Source organism: Zeus faber (genome assembly GCF_960531495.2).
Source record: "Zeus faber genome assembly, chromosome: 6".
In the NCBI taxonomy this organism is placed as follows: domain Eukaryota; kingdom Metazoa; phylum Chordata; class Actinopteri; order Zeiformes; family Zeidae; genus Zeus; species Zeus faber.
Genome location: NC_137201.1, coordinates 9,684,457 through 9,700,329, shown reverse-complemented (window position 1 = coordinate 9,700,329; position 15,873 = coordinate 9,684,457). Strand labels below are relative to the sequence as shown.

The 15,873-nt window shown below is 41.7% G+C and overlaps 2 protein-coding genes across 3 annotated transcripts; one reads left to right on the top strand and one right to left on the bottom strand.

The window, feature by feature from the left end:
• Positions 1–3,415: 3,415 nt before the first annotated feature.
• Positions 3,416–11,528, top strand: pllp (plasmolipin; the record flags this gene model as incomplete). Its single annotated transcript, XM_080002639.1, has 4 exons — positions 3,416–3,577; positions 7,745–7,918; positions 8,745–8,861; positions 10,969–11,528. 4 exons carry the CDS (start codon positions 3,416–3,418, stop codon positions 11,071–11,073), a joined length of 558 nt encoding a protein of 185 aa, XP_079858765.1. The 3' UTR covers positions 11,074–11,528.
• A 206-nt stretch (positions 11,529–11,734) lies between these two features.
• On the bottom strand, positions 11,735–15,521 carry arl2bp (ADP-ribosylation factor-like 2 binding protein). Of its 2 annotated transcripts, none has more exons than XM_080002672.1 (7): positions 15,447–15,521; positions 15,091–15,160; positions 14,933–14,994; positions 14,695–14,801; positions 14,328–14,413; positions 14,002–14,098; positions 11,735–12,822 (listed from the first exon to the last, which is right to left on the bottom strand). In XM_080002672.1, the coding sequence occupies exons 1-7, from the start codon at positions 15,463–15,465 to the stop codon at positions 12,751–12,753; spliced, it is 513 nt and encodes a 170-aa protein (XP_079858798.1). In that variant the 5' UTR covers positions 15,466–15,521; the 3' UTR covers positions 11,735–12,750. The 2 variants fall into 2 exon arrangements, with proteins under 2 accessions (XP_079858798.1, XP_079858799.1); XM_080002673.1 differs by having other exon boundaries at positions 14,957–14,994.
• Positions 15,522–15,873: the final 352 nt, after the last annotated feature.

Genomic DNA, 15,873 nt, shown 5'->3' with positions numbered 1-15,873 from the left:
TACACCGGTTGTTGATGCGGGTGATGAAGAGGAGGTCAGCAGAGAAGAGATGATCGAGAGGAGCTGCGGTTGCTCGACTTCACGAGCCGTAGCAGGACACCGTCTGAGGAGCCGGGAGCCTTCTGCTTGAGGAGGGGTGACGTACTGCAGTCTCAGGAAAACATGGAAATGAGACATGAGAGGGGGTAGCGGTCATCAGTCCCCCTCCGTCACCTTCATTATGTCTCAGCTGTGTGTTGTCATCCAGGGCGCAGCAGGGAAGGTGCATGCTCGAGTCCAACAAGGTCACGGGTTAAAAGAGGGGGAGCTAAGGAATAACCGTGCAGTCTGGGAGACGGAGAATGAAGAGGGATGTCAGTAGGGGCCAAGTGGAGTGACCAAAAGATCAGTGCTGTACATACATTGTGGGAGGACGGTACCTGGTTCAGGGTGAATTCAAAGGAGACGGTCAATGGGAATACAACTGCAATGCTGGAAATCAGGTGACTCGTTGCCTTGCTCTTGGTGATGACCGTTTAAGAACTAAACAAAAAAAACGGCAAACGTGCAATATGAATTTGATAAACATGTCAACTTTTACATCTTTCTAAACATGAAAAAAACCAAAAGCGTCACGTGGGGGACTGTGGAGGGAGGCTTGTCTCCAACCTGACGTGGTGGCCAACTCTTTGAATCACACTTTAAATCGCTTATGATACCTCGTCGTACCATAATATTATATCATTGTCTGAAAGTCACCCAGGGATCAGTAAAGCTCATCTTGCGTGTGTGACATCCTCCCAGGGCACGGGGATTTGCGCTCTCTTTTTGGGGAAGGTTGTGCCTCAGTGTGATGACTCCTGGACCAATTGAATAGTTTGGATCTCGCTCTGCACTTTGTTGCGTCAGCAGACAAGAAAATCACAGCCAAGCATCACTAGTCATTAATCGTAAACAAGCGTTAACTGTGAAGTGGTGATTATCGTGAATCATGGGAGAATTTCAAGTTGACGAAGGCCCTGTTCCTCCTTTGAGGCCACGTTGACCCTAGTTACATGAATTGCTTTTTGAGGTCAGATAAGTAGGGAAACAAGCATGAGAAGTGGCTTCACTGTTACTGCATCGTCTGTGAGGATGAAACTGCATCGATCCGATAGTCTCGCACTGCCCTCTACTGTCAAAAACTTATAATAATAATAATAATAATTTCCAAATATCAATGCCACTACCGAGTTGGAACTGGGGATTAAATTGAAATTGACTCGGATTTTGAATTGAAATTGACCATTTGAGACAAAGTTATCAGAGGTGTTGAGTCATTTAGAGCAATATTTAAGTCTCTGTCTGAACTATTTTTCAAGGAGTTCACTCCTTTACACTGTAGCTATTTAGTGAAACACTACCCTTGTCAGAAGTAAATCAAAATAGAAGAACATTTCTATCTTATTGTATATTGTCAAATTGTTATTTTTCTTGGTCATGGTTTATGTTTAGGTTTATATTTTATTATTTATCGTTAACTTTTGGGCTTATTGCCATTTTTCTTCCTGTTTAATGGTTTACTTGCATGCACTGTGCATGCATGTAGTATCTTTCTGTACGCAGCTCCCTTGTATCAGTCAGGATGGCCGAGCGGTCTAAGGCGCTGCGTTCAGGTCGCAGTCTCCCCTGGAGGCGTGGGTTCGAATCCCACTTCTGACATGAGATTCTTTTGTGCCATCGCCTGATTTTAGAGTGACCACAAGACAGGCTGGTGTTTGGGGTCTATGTTAGCAGTGTACCTATGGAAGCAGAACGACATAGCTGTATATATTTAAACCCAAGATATGTTTTTTTTTTTAATCTTTTAGGTACAGTGTAGCAAGTAATTGATGATCACAATTAACTTAATTAATTGATTTAATTTAGTTTGATAATTAATCGCAAATCAGAAAATAAAAACTATATTTTTATGAAAAATATCATTAGCAACAATAAAAACAGAGTGACATTTTTTTTATTAATAGATCTTTATTATTTATCTTTTTAGACGTTTTGTTTTAAGATGCAAAATTAATATCTACACAGACAAATCATCTACACAGAAATGCTCTGGTCAGCAATTGATTACTGGCTTATGATTCCTTACTTCCCTTTGTTGTATATGACTGATTTACTACAATACTGTGATACTTGATTTTGCCTTAATTACATACACTATAAGGGGAGTCCTGCAAATGCTTGTCGCGGAGCATATTCATCCACGGCCCACTTCGATTTGAATTAACGTAACTTAACAACGGCTAGAGACGGAGACTCCACAAATGCAGAATATATTTATTCTGAAGAGAGAGAGACAGACAGAGAGAGATGGACGGACGGACAGAGAGACAGACGGACAGACGGACAGACAGACAACCGGACAGACTGACTGACTTCCCCTTTTTTTTGCGTCCGTTTTTGTCTCCGGGGCATGGGTGTACGTGACACACGGCAAGTGAAGGGTTTGCCATGTGTCACATACACCCATGCGCCCATACACCACCTTGACAACGTCTAGGTTTCTGTTACTGTTTACCTGCTTCTTGGCTCCTCAGAGAGGCTCAGGGAGGATCCTCCACAGGCCCATCCTATGGAGGATTCCCCCCTCTTTTTCGTCCGTCGCTACCCTATTTCTGTCTCCGATTGCTTCTCAGCTCTCCTACTTACAAAATAGCTTTATATTGAATTGGCTGGACACCTTTCCCTCTCCCTTTACTCCTTTCGTTGACCTTTCTTTTGCGCCGTTGTCATGCGCCGACTGGTGTATCTGAAAAATAGTGCGTGTCACACAGGTGGGAGGTTGGCTCAGTGTCCCTGGGCCAGATGGGAGGTGCCTGCGAGGGGGCGGGGAAGGATAGGATGAGTCGAGAGAGAGAGAACGGGAGAAAGAGAGAGAGAGAGAGAGAGCACAGGTAAACTCGGAAAGTGAGGGTTTGGACAAATGACTCGTCACACAACACCATTACAAGGCTGACTGAACCAGGAAGGCTTTTTTTGTTCTCATCTCGCTCCCTAGAACCAGGACTTGATCTAATAAGAACATCGCTGGACTCACCTTTGTATCAACAAGCGTTTGTGCTGTTGAGGAATACCACCGCTGAGCCGTATCGGCCGTTTGGCATCTAACTCTATTTTGGACGAACTGGAACTCATTTGTAATCTTTTCCTGTGGAGTTGTTGACCCAACGAGTCACGCGTGTGGGCTAAAGGGCGACCCAAGACCCAAGATCAAAGTCCAAGACCCGAGACCCGAGACCAAAGACTCAAGCCCCAACACCCAAGATCCAAGACCCAAGACCCAAGACCAAAACCAAGATCCAAGACCAAAGACCCGAGACCCAAAGGCCATATAACCAAGACCAAAGTGTCTCTTTGAGGAGATATCGTTGGGCAGGTGTGTTGTGGACTTCCCATCATGGCAGACTTCCCATCCAAGGTGACCACGGAGACCAGCCCCCCCCAGTCGCAGAGCTCACAGGGGGGCAACAGCCTCCGAGGGCTGGCCGCCAACATCACCACCATGGTGGACATGCCCTTCATCCGGAGCATACCAGCCGTCCTCATGATCATCGAAATAGTGAGTGGCTGCGCTGTGGTGGGAAAATAAAGGGTTTATGTTCCCTTTGATTTGGTTTGTTTTCTCTCTTTCACATTTCGCTTGGATTCACCTCTCTTCCATGATCCACAGATCATCGAAGAGCTGACTCAGATTCAAAATCACTATGTCTGTGTATTTATTGTTACGTTTGACGTCATCCATCGGATACCAGTTCCAAATCTTTCGTTCGGGTCCACTATAATCGTCATCATTATTGCCTTTGTTTCATGATAATCCTATGTTACAAGGCAGAGGTCGTGAACCCTCGATGTATACATGGCAACTAATGCTACCCAGAACGTTGTAGTTCAAGGGTCATTTTACCCTGACGACCGAAATATCCATGACTGTTCCATCCAGATGTTTCTCCGATTAAATTGTTTACAGGAACTTTGTATAAATGAGGCATCTTTCCCAATAACCCATACATTCAGTCAGTTTGTGAGGACCAACTGCATCAAGCTTAACAAAATGAAATGATCTTGGGGGCGGGGAGCATGTGACCGCCTGGCTGAGCGACGTGTCGTTCTTTGTCCCCTGAAGGAGCCTCTCTGCTTCCTCTCAAACCACCGGATAGGGATCCCATGAGTCACACCAGCGCAAAGAAGAAGTCGCCCTTGTCCACGTACTGGGGGAGAGCGCTGGTGATAGAGTGAAATGCCATGTCAAATCTTTCAAAATCAGTTCCTGTTTCATATGTTCTATATTTATACATTATATGCGCAAACTGGGTGTGACTTTGCGTCTATCTGTACTGCCACTAATTGAATAGGGTTGAATTTATATACAGTATATAGAATGTATATTCAAAAAATGAAAATACAGATGGATGGGGCAGCCCTGTAGTACAATTGGTAGAACCTTCCTAGTCCATGAGTATGGACCTGAATATACAGTAAAAGCAAAATAAAATGAAAAGCACCATTCTGCAGCCTTTTTGGTTATGATGCAGCATCTGCTGATGCAGCCCAGCATTTACAAGGTTCTTTCTTCAGTAATCTTTAACAGCAACATCCCAATGCAATCACCCACTAGTATTTTGAAAGAAAAAAAACTCTAAAACTGGGGCTAAAGGGTAGAAGATCCTAAAGGGTTCAATCAGTGCTTGTGAACATTAACAGCAATATACCAGCACAAACCAGCCCAAAGGTTCTTGGAAGGCTTTGTTTTTGACACTTTAAACTGTCCTTCAGTTTGGCTAGATTGGCCTGCCTTAGTAATAGGATATAATATTGATACAGTATTATTTCAGGATTTTTATTTTTTATGGTATTTTTGTTAGTGGTGAAAATGTATTATCTGCATTCGCTTATTGCTTATCTCCTTGTGGCTTGCTGTTCACAGAGGTGTAACTGGCAAAGAATGCACTGTAAAGTGCAAAAGAAAGAGTGTAAAGTTTTGACCATTAATCATTAACCAAATTACAACAGTGTTGGGCAGGTCTTTCCCACAAAAAAGAAATATATATATATATATATATATATATATATATATTGGATCATGGATTCATAAGAGACGTTTTAGTCAAGTGGACAGTAGTTGTTTGTGTAGGGAAAAACATGACATTTAGTTATTTTCCAAGTCCTGCTTTTATAGAAATGATAATAGTGTGAGTGTGCACATGTTCCCTTTTCCATCAAACCACAAACACACTGAAACTTGCATGAACACACACATGCACGCATGCACACGCATGCACACACACACACACACACACACACACGCACACACACACACACACACACACACACACACACACACACACACATACACACACACACACACACACACACATATACAGATCCTAACAGGCTTGTCTGGCTACGTTGGACAAATTGACACAGGTCACACCCTCCATTAAGAAATGCAAGACACTTGAAATCTCCCTGATATAATATTGACTATATGGGTATTAGAATTCCATGTAAAAGGAAACAAGAGGACAGAAAAAACTTGAAAATATACACAAACCTAAAATAAGGAACTATACAAATATAAAATGAACCTAAAAAATGAACAATGACAATAATACTTAACCTGGCAATAAACAGTAAAGCCGAGTGTGTGTGTTTGTTTGTCTACGATATCAACTCTTTAGCTGTTGTTGGATTTAGCTTTTCAAGAACCCGTTCTTCTGCTTTTCATACAGACACACCTTGAACTCACTTTATATTTCTGTATATGTCACTTTTTTATCTGGGAATTTCATGGAGAAGGCAGAAAAAGCATGAGGGGTCTGCAAAATAAATGTGGAGAGACCCAAGACCGAGACCCAAGACCAAGACCTACTTGTAAAAATATATGATATTATATACCGAATATGATATTTATATATGGTATAGTATATGATATTAGTGGTTGATTACGTTACGTTATGTGTTTAAAATAAAGTGATTATTGCAGCATCTTTTTAGGCTTTTTTTTGTAAACTTTTAAATTAAGACAGGTGCCTTGAAAAGGTCAACCAGAGCGCCTTTCTACTGTGTGTGTATGAGTGTGTGTGTCAGGTGAACATAACCTGAAACATAAGCTCTGAATTAATAATAAAGCATCCATTTATACCAGGGCAGACATAGATAGAGAGAGAGAGAGAGAGAGAGAGAGAGAGAGAGAGAGAGAGAGAGAGAGAGAGAGAGACTTGTGCTAATAGTCTCAGCCTTGAGGTCACAACCCCACATGGGGTTTCTTAGACTGATAATAATATAAATATATATATATTTATATATATGATAAAACTGTGAAATTGGTTTGAAATATATAATAATTTCTATATAATAATTATATTATATAATTTTATCATTTTCCCTTAATGCTCTTTGATATAATAAAAGTAGACAATGTGATACTTAAATTCACATGAAGCGGTTTCTTAATATTCAATGTGAAATATCTGCACTTTGACCCGTCATGCTATGTCAGTTTTGAAAGTACAGTACGAAAGATTCTTATTTTGCCTCAATCTGTTCCTTATAGGGTTAAAGGGGAAGCAGAATTGGAATCAGAATGAGTTTATTCCACCATGTACATTTAGAAATACAAGGAATATGACATGTTAAAGATTGGTGCGTATCCACAGACAATTGCCATAAAAGAAGACAATCAGAAAAAATATATAATAATAAAATCAGAAAATACAATAAAAAAAATAAAATAATAATAATTATAATAATAGAATAATAGCAATACAGGCAGCAATACATAGGGTCCAGTGTTGTCGTGTTAGGTACTAAGAACAACAACTTTTTTTTTTCTAACAGTCTTTATTTATTACGCAACACAGACTGTTAGAAAAAATAAAAGGTACTATTTTCCGAGTTTCCGTAATGCCGGGATCAGCCTTTAAGTGCCTTTAGATTTAATGTTGCTGGAATACAGTAAATTGTGCATAAATAAAGACCTGTTGACTATAAATCAAGTATCTTATTTTTCAAGTGTTTTTTCTCTTGAGTATTTCTGATGCTCATGTGTTCAACCAATCACTGTGCACTTGCGTCTGGACCAATCACATGCTTAAACTCAACATTTCTGCTCCAAATGGAGATCGATATTGACTCGAACTCGAACGACAAGACGACTGAAACGTCCAGGCTCCAACAAGGCCTCAACCATGTGATTCTGCGATTGTCCTGTTTCAGATACCTTTAGCCCAAAAAACGCTTCGATCAAAAATACAAAAATCCCTGCAATAACAGATACTACAATCAATAACAATTATTATTATTATGACAGGTCCAGCCCCCTAATAATAATAATAATAATAATACAATCAAATTCACAAAATATACACAAATCGCCCAAAAATACAGAATGGAAATTGCCAAATATATAAAAATGTACTGAATATACAAAATGTGATTCTACGCATAGGATCGATTATTTGTCTGGGTATATAGGGTATAAACGATAAATCATAACTATGTACTAACTAAGTCATTACAGTGTCTATGGAGTTATAACGAAGAAGGAAAATAGGGAAAAACAATTCACACTCTTGCCGTTTTGGGACCTATCATGGGGTCATGGGCCAAACCAGCAACCCTGATGCTTTATTTCTGGAGAATCTTGTTCTTGTGTTTATTCATGCATCAGTCATCCTTCCTGTCATTCCTTTATGTTAACTCCTTCCCCCTCTTCTCCACCGTCCAGTGCCTGGGGCTGCTCCAGTGGGCGCTGATAGCCAGCGCCCACTACACCTTTGTGCCCGCGTACGGTTGGGTGATGTTCGTGGCTGTCACCCTGTGGCTCCTCACCACCATCCTCTTCCTCTTCATCCTTTTCGGAGTCCAGCACAAACTCAGCTCCGTGCCCTGGCCCCTGACGGTAAGAGCTGCTGGGGCGGGGAGACACTTATCACTTTAATGTCTCGCTTGTCTCGGTCTCCCGCAGCCCAAATATTACCTCAAACTTAAGTTTGTGTAAAGAACATAATATCCAATTCGCCTAATTGTATCCTGCTTCCGCCCAAATTATCGAGGACGCATTGTTTGGTGACTTGCGGCATGTTCCAAAACCCTTTGATATTATTGCTATACTGAGGGTGTTTTAGTGTCATTCTATGTGTCATCCCAGGTCTATGGCAGAGGAGCTTGCAGAACTCGTTGCCTCAGCAGCAACAGTGTGAGAAGGGTTTTCAAGATTTTGTTATTGATGACGTCACACATATTTAACAGATTCAAGCCCGAGTGGGTCTCGGCATGAAGTGAATCTCGTAACCATCTGTGGTTTCAAGGACCTCAAAGTAGCTCAGTTGCTGGAATAACTCCAAACAATCGACTGGATCGACCCTGTCATCCTGCAAAAATAAGGAGGGAAACCCGACCATGACGTATGTTCTTTCCGAGACCAATCTCAAAGGACGTATTTCTATTCTATTCTCTTTCGACCACCTGCAAAAAGGCTCATGTACCAAATAGTCCAAATATTATCCAAGTATTATGGTATTGACCATTCTCTGACCCTCCTGTGAGTTATCTGTTAGTTTTGGGGCGGATCACCTGGGTAATCTTCTTTATGGTCGGTTCTTCTGAGTAACAGCAGATGCAAAGGAAAATGAACATAAGATGATGACAGGCGGCTGGGAGAGAGCTTGAGGAAGCAGATGGTGAACGATGACTGTTTCAACGTGATTTGACTCCATTTGCTCCAGGTGATGGTGTACAACGCTGTGGCTGCAGTTCTCTACCTGACCGCCTTCCTGGCCAATGCCGTGTCCGTCCATCCCTATGCCCTCAGCTACTTCTACGGACATATGGCAGCCGCTGCAGTAAGGCTGGAACACCTGACATCGCCCCCACACACCCAGCCCCCAGGCGTGGGCGCGCGCGCGCACACACACACACACACACGGGCGTGCACGCTGCCTAAACATGCACACGCATAAAAAAGCACGCACATACACACAAGCATGTACACGTCCGTCTATACTGTGGTAGGTTTGCTGGCAAGATGCTCATTTTCGATCAGGGGTTCCCAAACATTGTGATGCATTGGCAAGGCCCCCTGGCAGATTGAGCTCTGACTGAGGACCCACCCCCGAAATAAATAAATAAATGATTAAACAAACAAACGAATAAATATATAAATAAAAGTTGCACTTTTACTTCATCGGCTTATAATAATCTGCCGGTATATACTGCTAGTCAGGCCTGTGCAGAGACATTAAAAGGGCCTTTATGCGATCCATAAGGAAACAGAGCGATGGAGCGCACCTTAAAGCCCATTCACGCTTAAAACCAAAAGGCGGCTGATAAAAAAAAGGCTTCATGGGGCAAAGGGGCAGATGCTTGGGCACCCCCCCACACGGGCCTGCTGCTAGTATGCATATAAACTGCATATAACATTTAACTTACTGATAAAAAATGTATGGAACGGACTTGGCAGAAATGGAATATAATATTCATAAGCATGTTTTAACTAGAATAGAAAATAGAATACAATAGAAAGCCTTTATTGTCATTGTATTCATAGAATGAGATTAGGAGTGCTGCTCCTGCTGGTGCATAGTGTATAACCCATGAAAATAAGAATCGTGTTGGTGTTACCTTAGAATGAGCTGTTTTTATCGACAGAGGCCGCCAAGTTGCACCGCCCTGTTTCTTGTACAGTAGCCCAGAATGGACAAACCAAACACTGGTTCTAGAGAGGGCCTTTCGCATTTTTTCATGAGTTTCGCGGCCGCCATGTTGCACCGCCATGAGGAGAAGTATTCAGTTGGTAGATACCACTAAATTCTACACACTGCAACATTTATATGTTATGTAACATATAATATAATATAATTTATATATATATATATATATATATATATATATAATTATATTGTGTTATTTTATATTATAAATGTATGTATTATAATTCAATATAAATAATCAAATATATATATATATATATATATATATATATATATATATATATATATATATAAACTCACAGTATTGTATATATATATATATATATATATATATATATACATACAGTATTCTGTATATATATATATAAAGTCATTCCCTGTCTACACTGCAGGCTGCTTTTTGTAGTTACTTAGCTTTCTGTCCCCTTCTCACTTTCTCCACACACACGCATGTAGACAGACAGACAGACAGACAGACAGACAGACAGACAGATATAGGAAGCTAAACTGGGAATCTCCTTCTCTACCAACATCACAAGAAACATCCCGTGTTTGTATTGGGATGATTAGCAGAGGCCGGAGGCACGAGAAGCGGCGCCCAAGTCAACAATTTATCTCCAACGTCCTCCAGTCCTGGAGAAAACACCGTCACGTGCTCCATGCATTTAACCGCCCTGCCAGCCCGTCCTCCGTTTTCTCTCCATCCATCTCCTTGACCACCATCCCTTCATCGACCTTCACTCCCTCCTGTTTGATCCATTCCTATGACACAACTGTTTGGCTGGGTGTGTGTGTGTGTTTGTGTGTGTGTGTGTGTGTGTGTGTGTTCTGTTTGCTTAGTGGGCGGCAGCAGTTAAACCGTATCACATTATTCAGGGGAAGGTGAGGAGGGGATGGCAAGACGGAGAGAAAAACAGATGAGAAATGAGTGAGAGAAGGGCGGGTGGTATAAGCCTCCTCCCACAAGAAATGAAGAAGGAAGAAAAGAAGAAAAAATGGATAGCTCCCCCGGATGGACAAAGTCCAACAGTTTCACGACTCGCACCTGACTTGGCCACAAACACACACACCTACCCCTATCAGGTGGTTTTAATAGATTTTTCAGGGCTGTAACCATACAGTGACGAAACAGTGCCCTGGTATTCAAGGTTTTATTTTTAAATCAGTTTTCCGATCTATTGGTTCTGCCAAATGCTCCGTCTTTATTCTAATATACTCTTCTATTATACCTTCCTCACAGTTCTTTGGGGCGGTGGTGACCATCGCCTATGGTGCCAGTGCTTACTTCTCCTACTTGGACTGGAAGGGAAGTGGAAACGCCGCCAGCGCTACAGTTCCCACATAGGGATCCGGGTCCGGAACCCCGGAACATTCCATTCCAACCTTGCCGCCGCTTCGCTCGGGCCGGAATATCTGACTCCCAACGTAAACTTTTGTAGACACGAGCGATATGCAGTACAGCAGCGTGACCTGATGTTTGAATGGGGCACGGGATGGGAATTGAAAAGTATATCGTATATAAAAGACATTAATTAAATTAGATACGAAACCGAAATCTCTTAAGCTCGCTTCACACCGAACACGGCAAACGCCAAACCGGAGGTCAATTAATTCCTATTGAAAGTCGGATTCCGCATATGCGAAAAGTGGTGACACGCTGCAGTGCGGAATCTTCACGTCCTATCGAACCTCTGGGATGCGTTCAAATTTTCAACTCGTGGGACCCAGTGGGAGCGACTGACGTATGCGGATACACATTCGGTGTGAAGCCAGCTTTAGGGTTCTCAGATGTGTCTCGAACTGATCTAAACCTCTTGTGAAATCCATACTTGGAATATATGGAATATACACTTGGTTGAACTCTGTTGAAAAGCATATGGATGGCACCACCTTCCTTAGATTTGGGGTTTTTTTTTTAAAGGGAGACTAAAAAGTAAAAATTTTATATTTGACCTAAACACATTACATGTAAACTGCTCCATGACACATTTTAGTTGGTTGTCATCCATAAGTGGCTTAAAAATCTATGTTTGGGGGTTTTGTTTTTTTCATATTAAACACTAACCTGTATTAGTTAATATGCAACACATATGTGGCATATTATTATGATATCATGTACGAAAAGCACTTCAAGGCAACATTTCCGCTCCTAAAAATACCTTTTGTTGTCAATCTGTGTTCCAGATATAAACTATGTAACAGTTTACAAATGAAGAGGCAGACTAAGTTTCTTACATGCTTAAATATTTTTATAAGTTAAAATCTATTTTGTAGATTTTGTAGACTGCCAGCGATTTGACTGCTTACTACTTAGTAAGCTAATTGTTGTTTCCTGTCCGACATCGACACATGAAATGACATTATTTTGTACCAAAAACCTGAAGGTCACTGTAAATGGAAAGTGGCGGTGTTAAAGAAATATTTTCACATTGTTATTTGACAAAAAAAAACAAAAACATCTTTATTTACAACCAAATGTGCTGTAAACAAATATTTACAAACTAGTAGCATAAATATATTTTTTCGACATTCATTTACCACAACTGCTAAGTTAAGAGAAGAAAATCCAGGAGAAAAAAATATATAAAAACACATCCACGTCACATCCACAAACACATATACTGTACATATTACATTGAAATTTACATTCACAGGCACAAAACTTAACCAGTAAAGTTTACTAATCGTCTCAGAAACATTTATATCATTGATTGAAAGAAGAAGGAATCTATCTGGTTTAAACTATGCCGTTTTGTACATTAACTGCTAATACTTCTGTTCTTTCAGCTTTCTTTGTTCCTGAACCAAATCAGTAAACAGACAACCAGCGGCTGTTGCCTGGTTGTCAAATTGCTGACAGCGTATCTGTCGATGTCCTGTGAAGTCAACAGTTCATAATAAAGAATGGCAGGTCATGGTGATTCCTGATTCATTCCAATTCATTCAGATGAATGATGCCAATTTAGGTTAACATTAAAAAAAAGGCTTGTTCAGTGGATCCGACGTGTTGGTAGCTGGCGCACTAGTGATCTCCTCGCTGAAGAGACGTGATCACTAACCCAAGACCCAGATCCAGCCCTCTGCCCTCCTTTTCCTGGAAAAACAGACATTTGTTTCTGGGGGTTATATCATTTAATTTTCACTTTTCAATACCCCTTTCCATTTTATTATTTATCTATTACCAACTCTGTGAGTTAGTATTGGAAAATTACTGTGTTGATTATAAGAAGGTTCTGTGTGAATCTGGCCTTTTTTCTGTGTGACATAGGATAAAATCATCTCCGTGCGAGTTGTTAATGTTTACATTTTGATATTATTGCAGTTTCGCCTGCCATCCAAGCTGCGTTTTCAGGGACCTCCAGCACAGAGAGAGATACAGAGGACGGGGTTGTAGACACACCCGTTTATTGTAGAGAGTGGGCTCGTTGGAATAAGCCCAGGAGCAGATGGAGATGTCTCATGACAAGGGCTCCTCTCCCGTGAGTGAGTCTGGGGAGGGGGGTTTTACCTGTTGCCCATTTGACCAATCAACAAGCAACAGGTATGCAGCCACTCTCATCCTGGATCCCCAATTATCTAGATCCAGGTCAGGTGTGGCTGCTCAAACCACACCATCCGCACACCATACATAGGTTTTCTAAATTTTTTAAAGGATGTAGAAATAGGTAATATCCAACACCAAATACCTTATTTTTTTAAAGTTTACCCCTGCTTCATAATCACCCCTCATACAGAACATAGGTAGGTATATTCCAGCCTTTTCTCCAAACTGGATGCTTGACTTCATACTCCCATAAGGAGTTCAATAAAAGTAATGGGGGACAAATCCCCCATCTGCATTCTGTGCAAAAACTCACTCCATATTTCAGGCGAACCTAACATGATACCACTGCAGTGTGTCTTTTGCACTGAACGCAGATTTCTGATTTGTCCCCCACTACTTGCATTGATTTGCTGATGGAGGGATGGAGTACCCGGGAAGGAGAAAAGACTGGACTGTTGCGGGAATGAAACCTACCTACATCCTACATCTAGGGGGAGAGGATAAAACAGGGATAAACTTCAAAAGACTCCAACTATCCCTTTAAAATATACACAAAGTACATAGAACTATTTTTTTATCAAAAGCATTTTTCTTTTTTAATAAAAAAACATCTCATCATTGGTTTCTTCTGACATGAAAATACACTACAGAGAAAAATGGGGTGTGAGCGATTAAGTAGTATTAGTATGTTTGTGGCGGAAATATTAGGTTGTTAGGGTGAGAACTCACAGCTCTATAATCCAGGAACATTTCCTTGAAGGACATGAAGTCTGTGAAGGTCAGCAGCATGTCCAAGATGTCCGTTGGCACCTCATCTTTGTGCTTCCTGGAGCCACAAGCACACACTGTCAACAAAAGCAGGCCTCTGCACCACCTAGTGGCTGGTGCGACACTGTGAGTGCAACATTATCTGCTTTCACCCAGAAATCCCACCGGAGAAACGAACTACCAACTCTTATCTATTTTTTCTTTCATGAATAGATTGACATGTTTTGTAGCTGAAATAAAAATGGCAGCGGCAACAACAAAGGCAGCCAAAAACCAGCTACTCTTACATCAGAAGGTCTATGAAGACGGCCATGTTGAAACCAGGGATCCTCTCAATCAGCTGCTGCTCCAGGTGTTTCTCCAGCAGGTCAACCTTTATCAATAAAAACATTTGGCAAGTATTTAAAAATCAAAAAATGCAAATGAGAGCAGGGTACAGGTGAGATCATATAAACCGGGCATATTGACGAGACAGGTCATGGTCGTCCACCTGTTCCAAGCAGATATCAGCTGACCAATAATCAGACTGTTTTCCCGGCTAGTTGTCCTTTGGCTTTTCAGGGCCACAGTTGATATATTCCGAGATATCCATGCCTAGGCACCCGAGTAAGGGTGCGTACTGCGTGAAGGAACGTGGTTTTGCCAGTGACTCACGTATTCGTTGAAGATGGCCGTGTAGCTGAGCTTGTTCTCCTCAGAGTCCTCAAACTCCAGGTAGTGTTTCTCCATGAAACTTCGCTGCAGCTGCTGGAACTCCTCCTCTAGGATGGGGAGACGGGGAGAGACGTGCAGGAGCAGGGTCCTGTTTATGGCCCTGGAAATCAGTGTATGTGCATTGTGCTTTCCTGTGTTGTAAAGTAGTCAAGAAAACAAGACCTTTGAGGTATCCTACCCATGATGATGTCCTCTATCCTACCTATGACAGCGTCGAATGCAGCATCTGCGGCGGATGAGCTGCGAGAAATACAACACAGGTTGGGTCTAACAGCTGGACGCAAAATTGAGAACAAAACAAGAATGACAGAAAAAATCGGGGGGCGGGGGACATACTTGGAAACTGCGAAGTTCTCCTCATCTATGCCAATCATCTCGACCATGTTATCCCCACACACCAACAGATCTAGGGAGAGAAGTTGGCAGGATCAGAATCGCTGGGTTGGTCGTGAAAGACAAATCAAATAAAAGGTAAAGTAACGGAGTAGTGAAGTCACAATCACAAGCATCAAATTCTCAAAACACAGCACACCTACGTCACGACTGTCACTCGCTAGCATGCGCGCTAACGTTAGCTAATCTGACAGGCGGGCACCGAGCGCAAAGTTTGTCACAGTTCTCACACGGATTTAAAGCTCGAACTAAGTGGTCAACGTTTTGAAAATAGATTGAATTAAAAAAAAACCACCAACTTCGCTCCTTGACGTCCATTTTACTGTGCTTCAGCGTGTGAGCGTGCTCGGCTAACTATGGCGCTATCCCGGTTACCAAGGCAACACGGAAGCGCGTCCCCTTTTCCGTCCGGGCACAACTTCCGCCCCAGAGGTCTTAGCGTTCCGACGAGAGCGGAAGCTGCGGCCGCAATTCACACACACACACACAAAAAAACCCCAAAACATAACACAAATGGGAAAAGATTAATACTACACGATTTTAAAATACATATTCATTTGTATTATTTATATTTGGTGAGTTGACACTGACACATTGTCAACTGACTCATTCTTATCATTACCAACCACTTTGGAGATGTGTCAACTATCTGTTTGTGTTTAACGTAAAACATGACAGCTATAGTTCATCAGGACTATTTTGCGAGTCATGATAAGTGCAATCCAG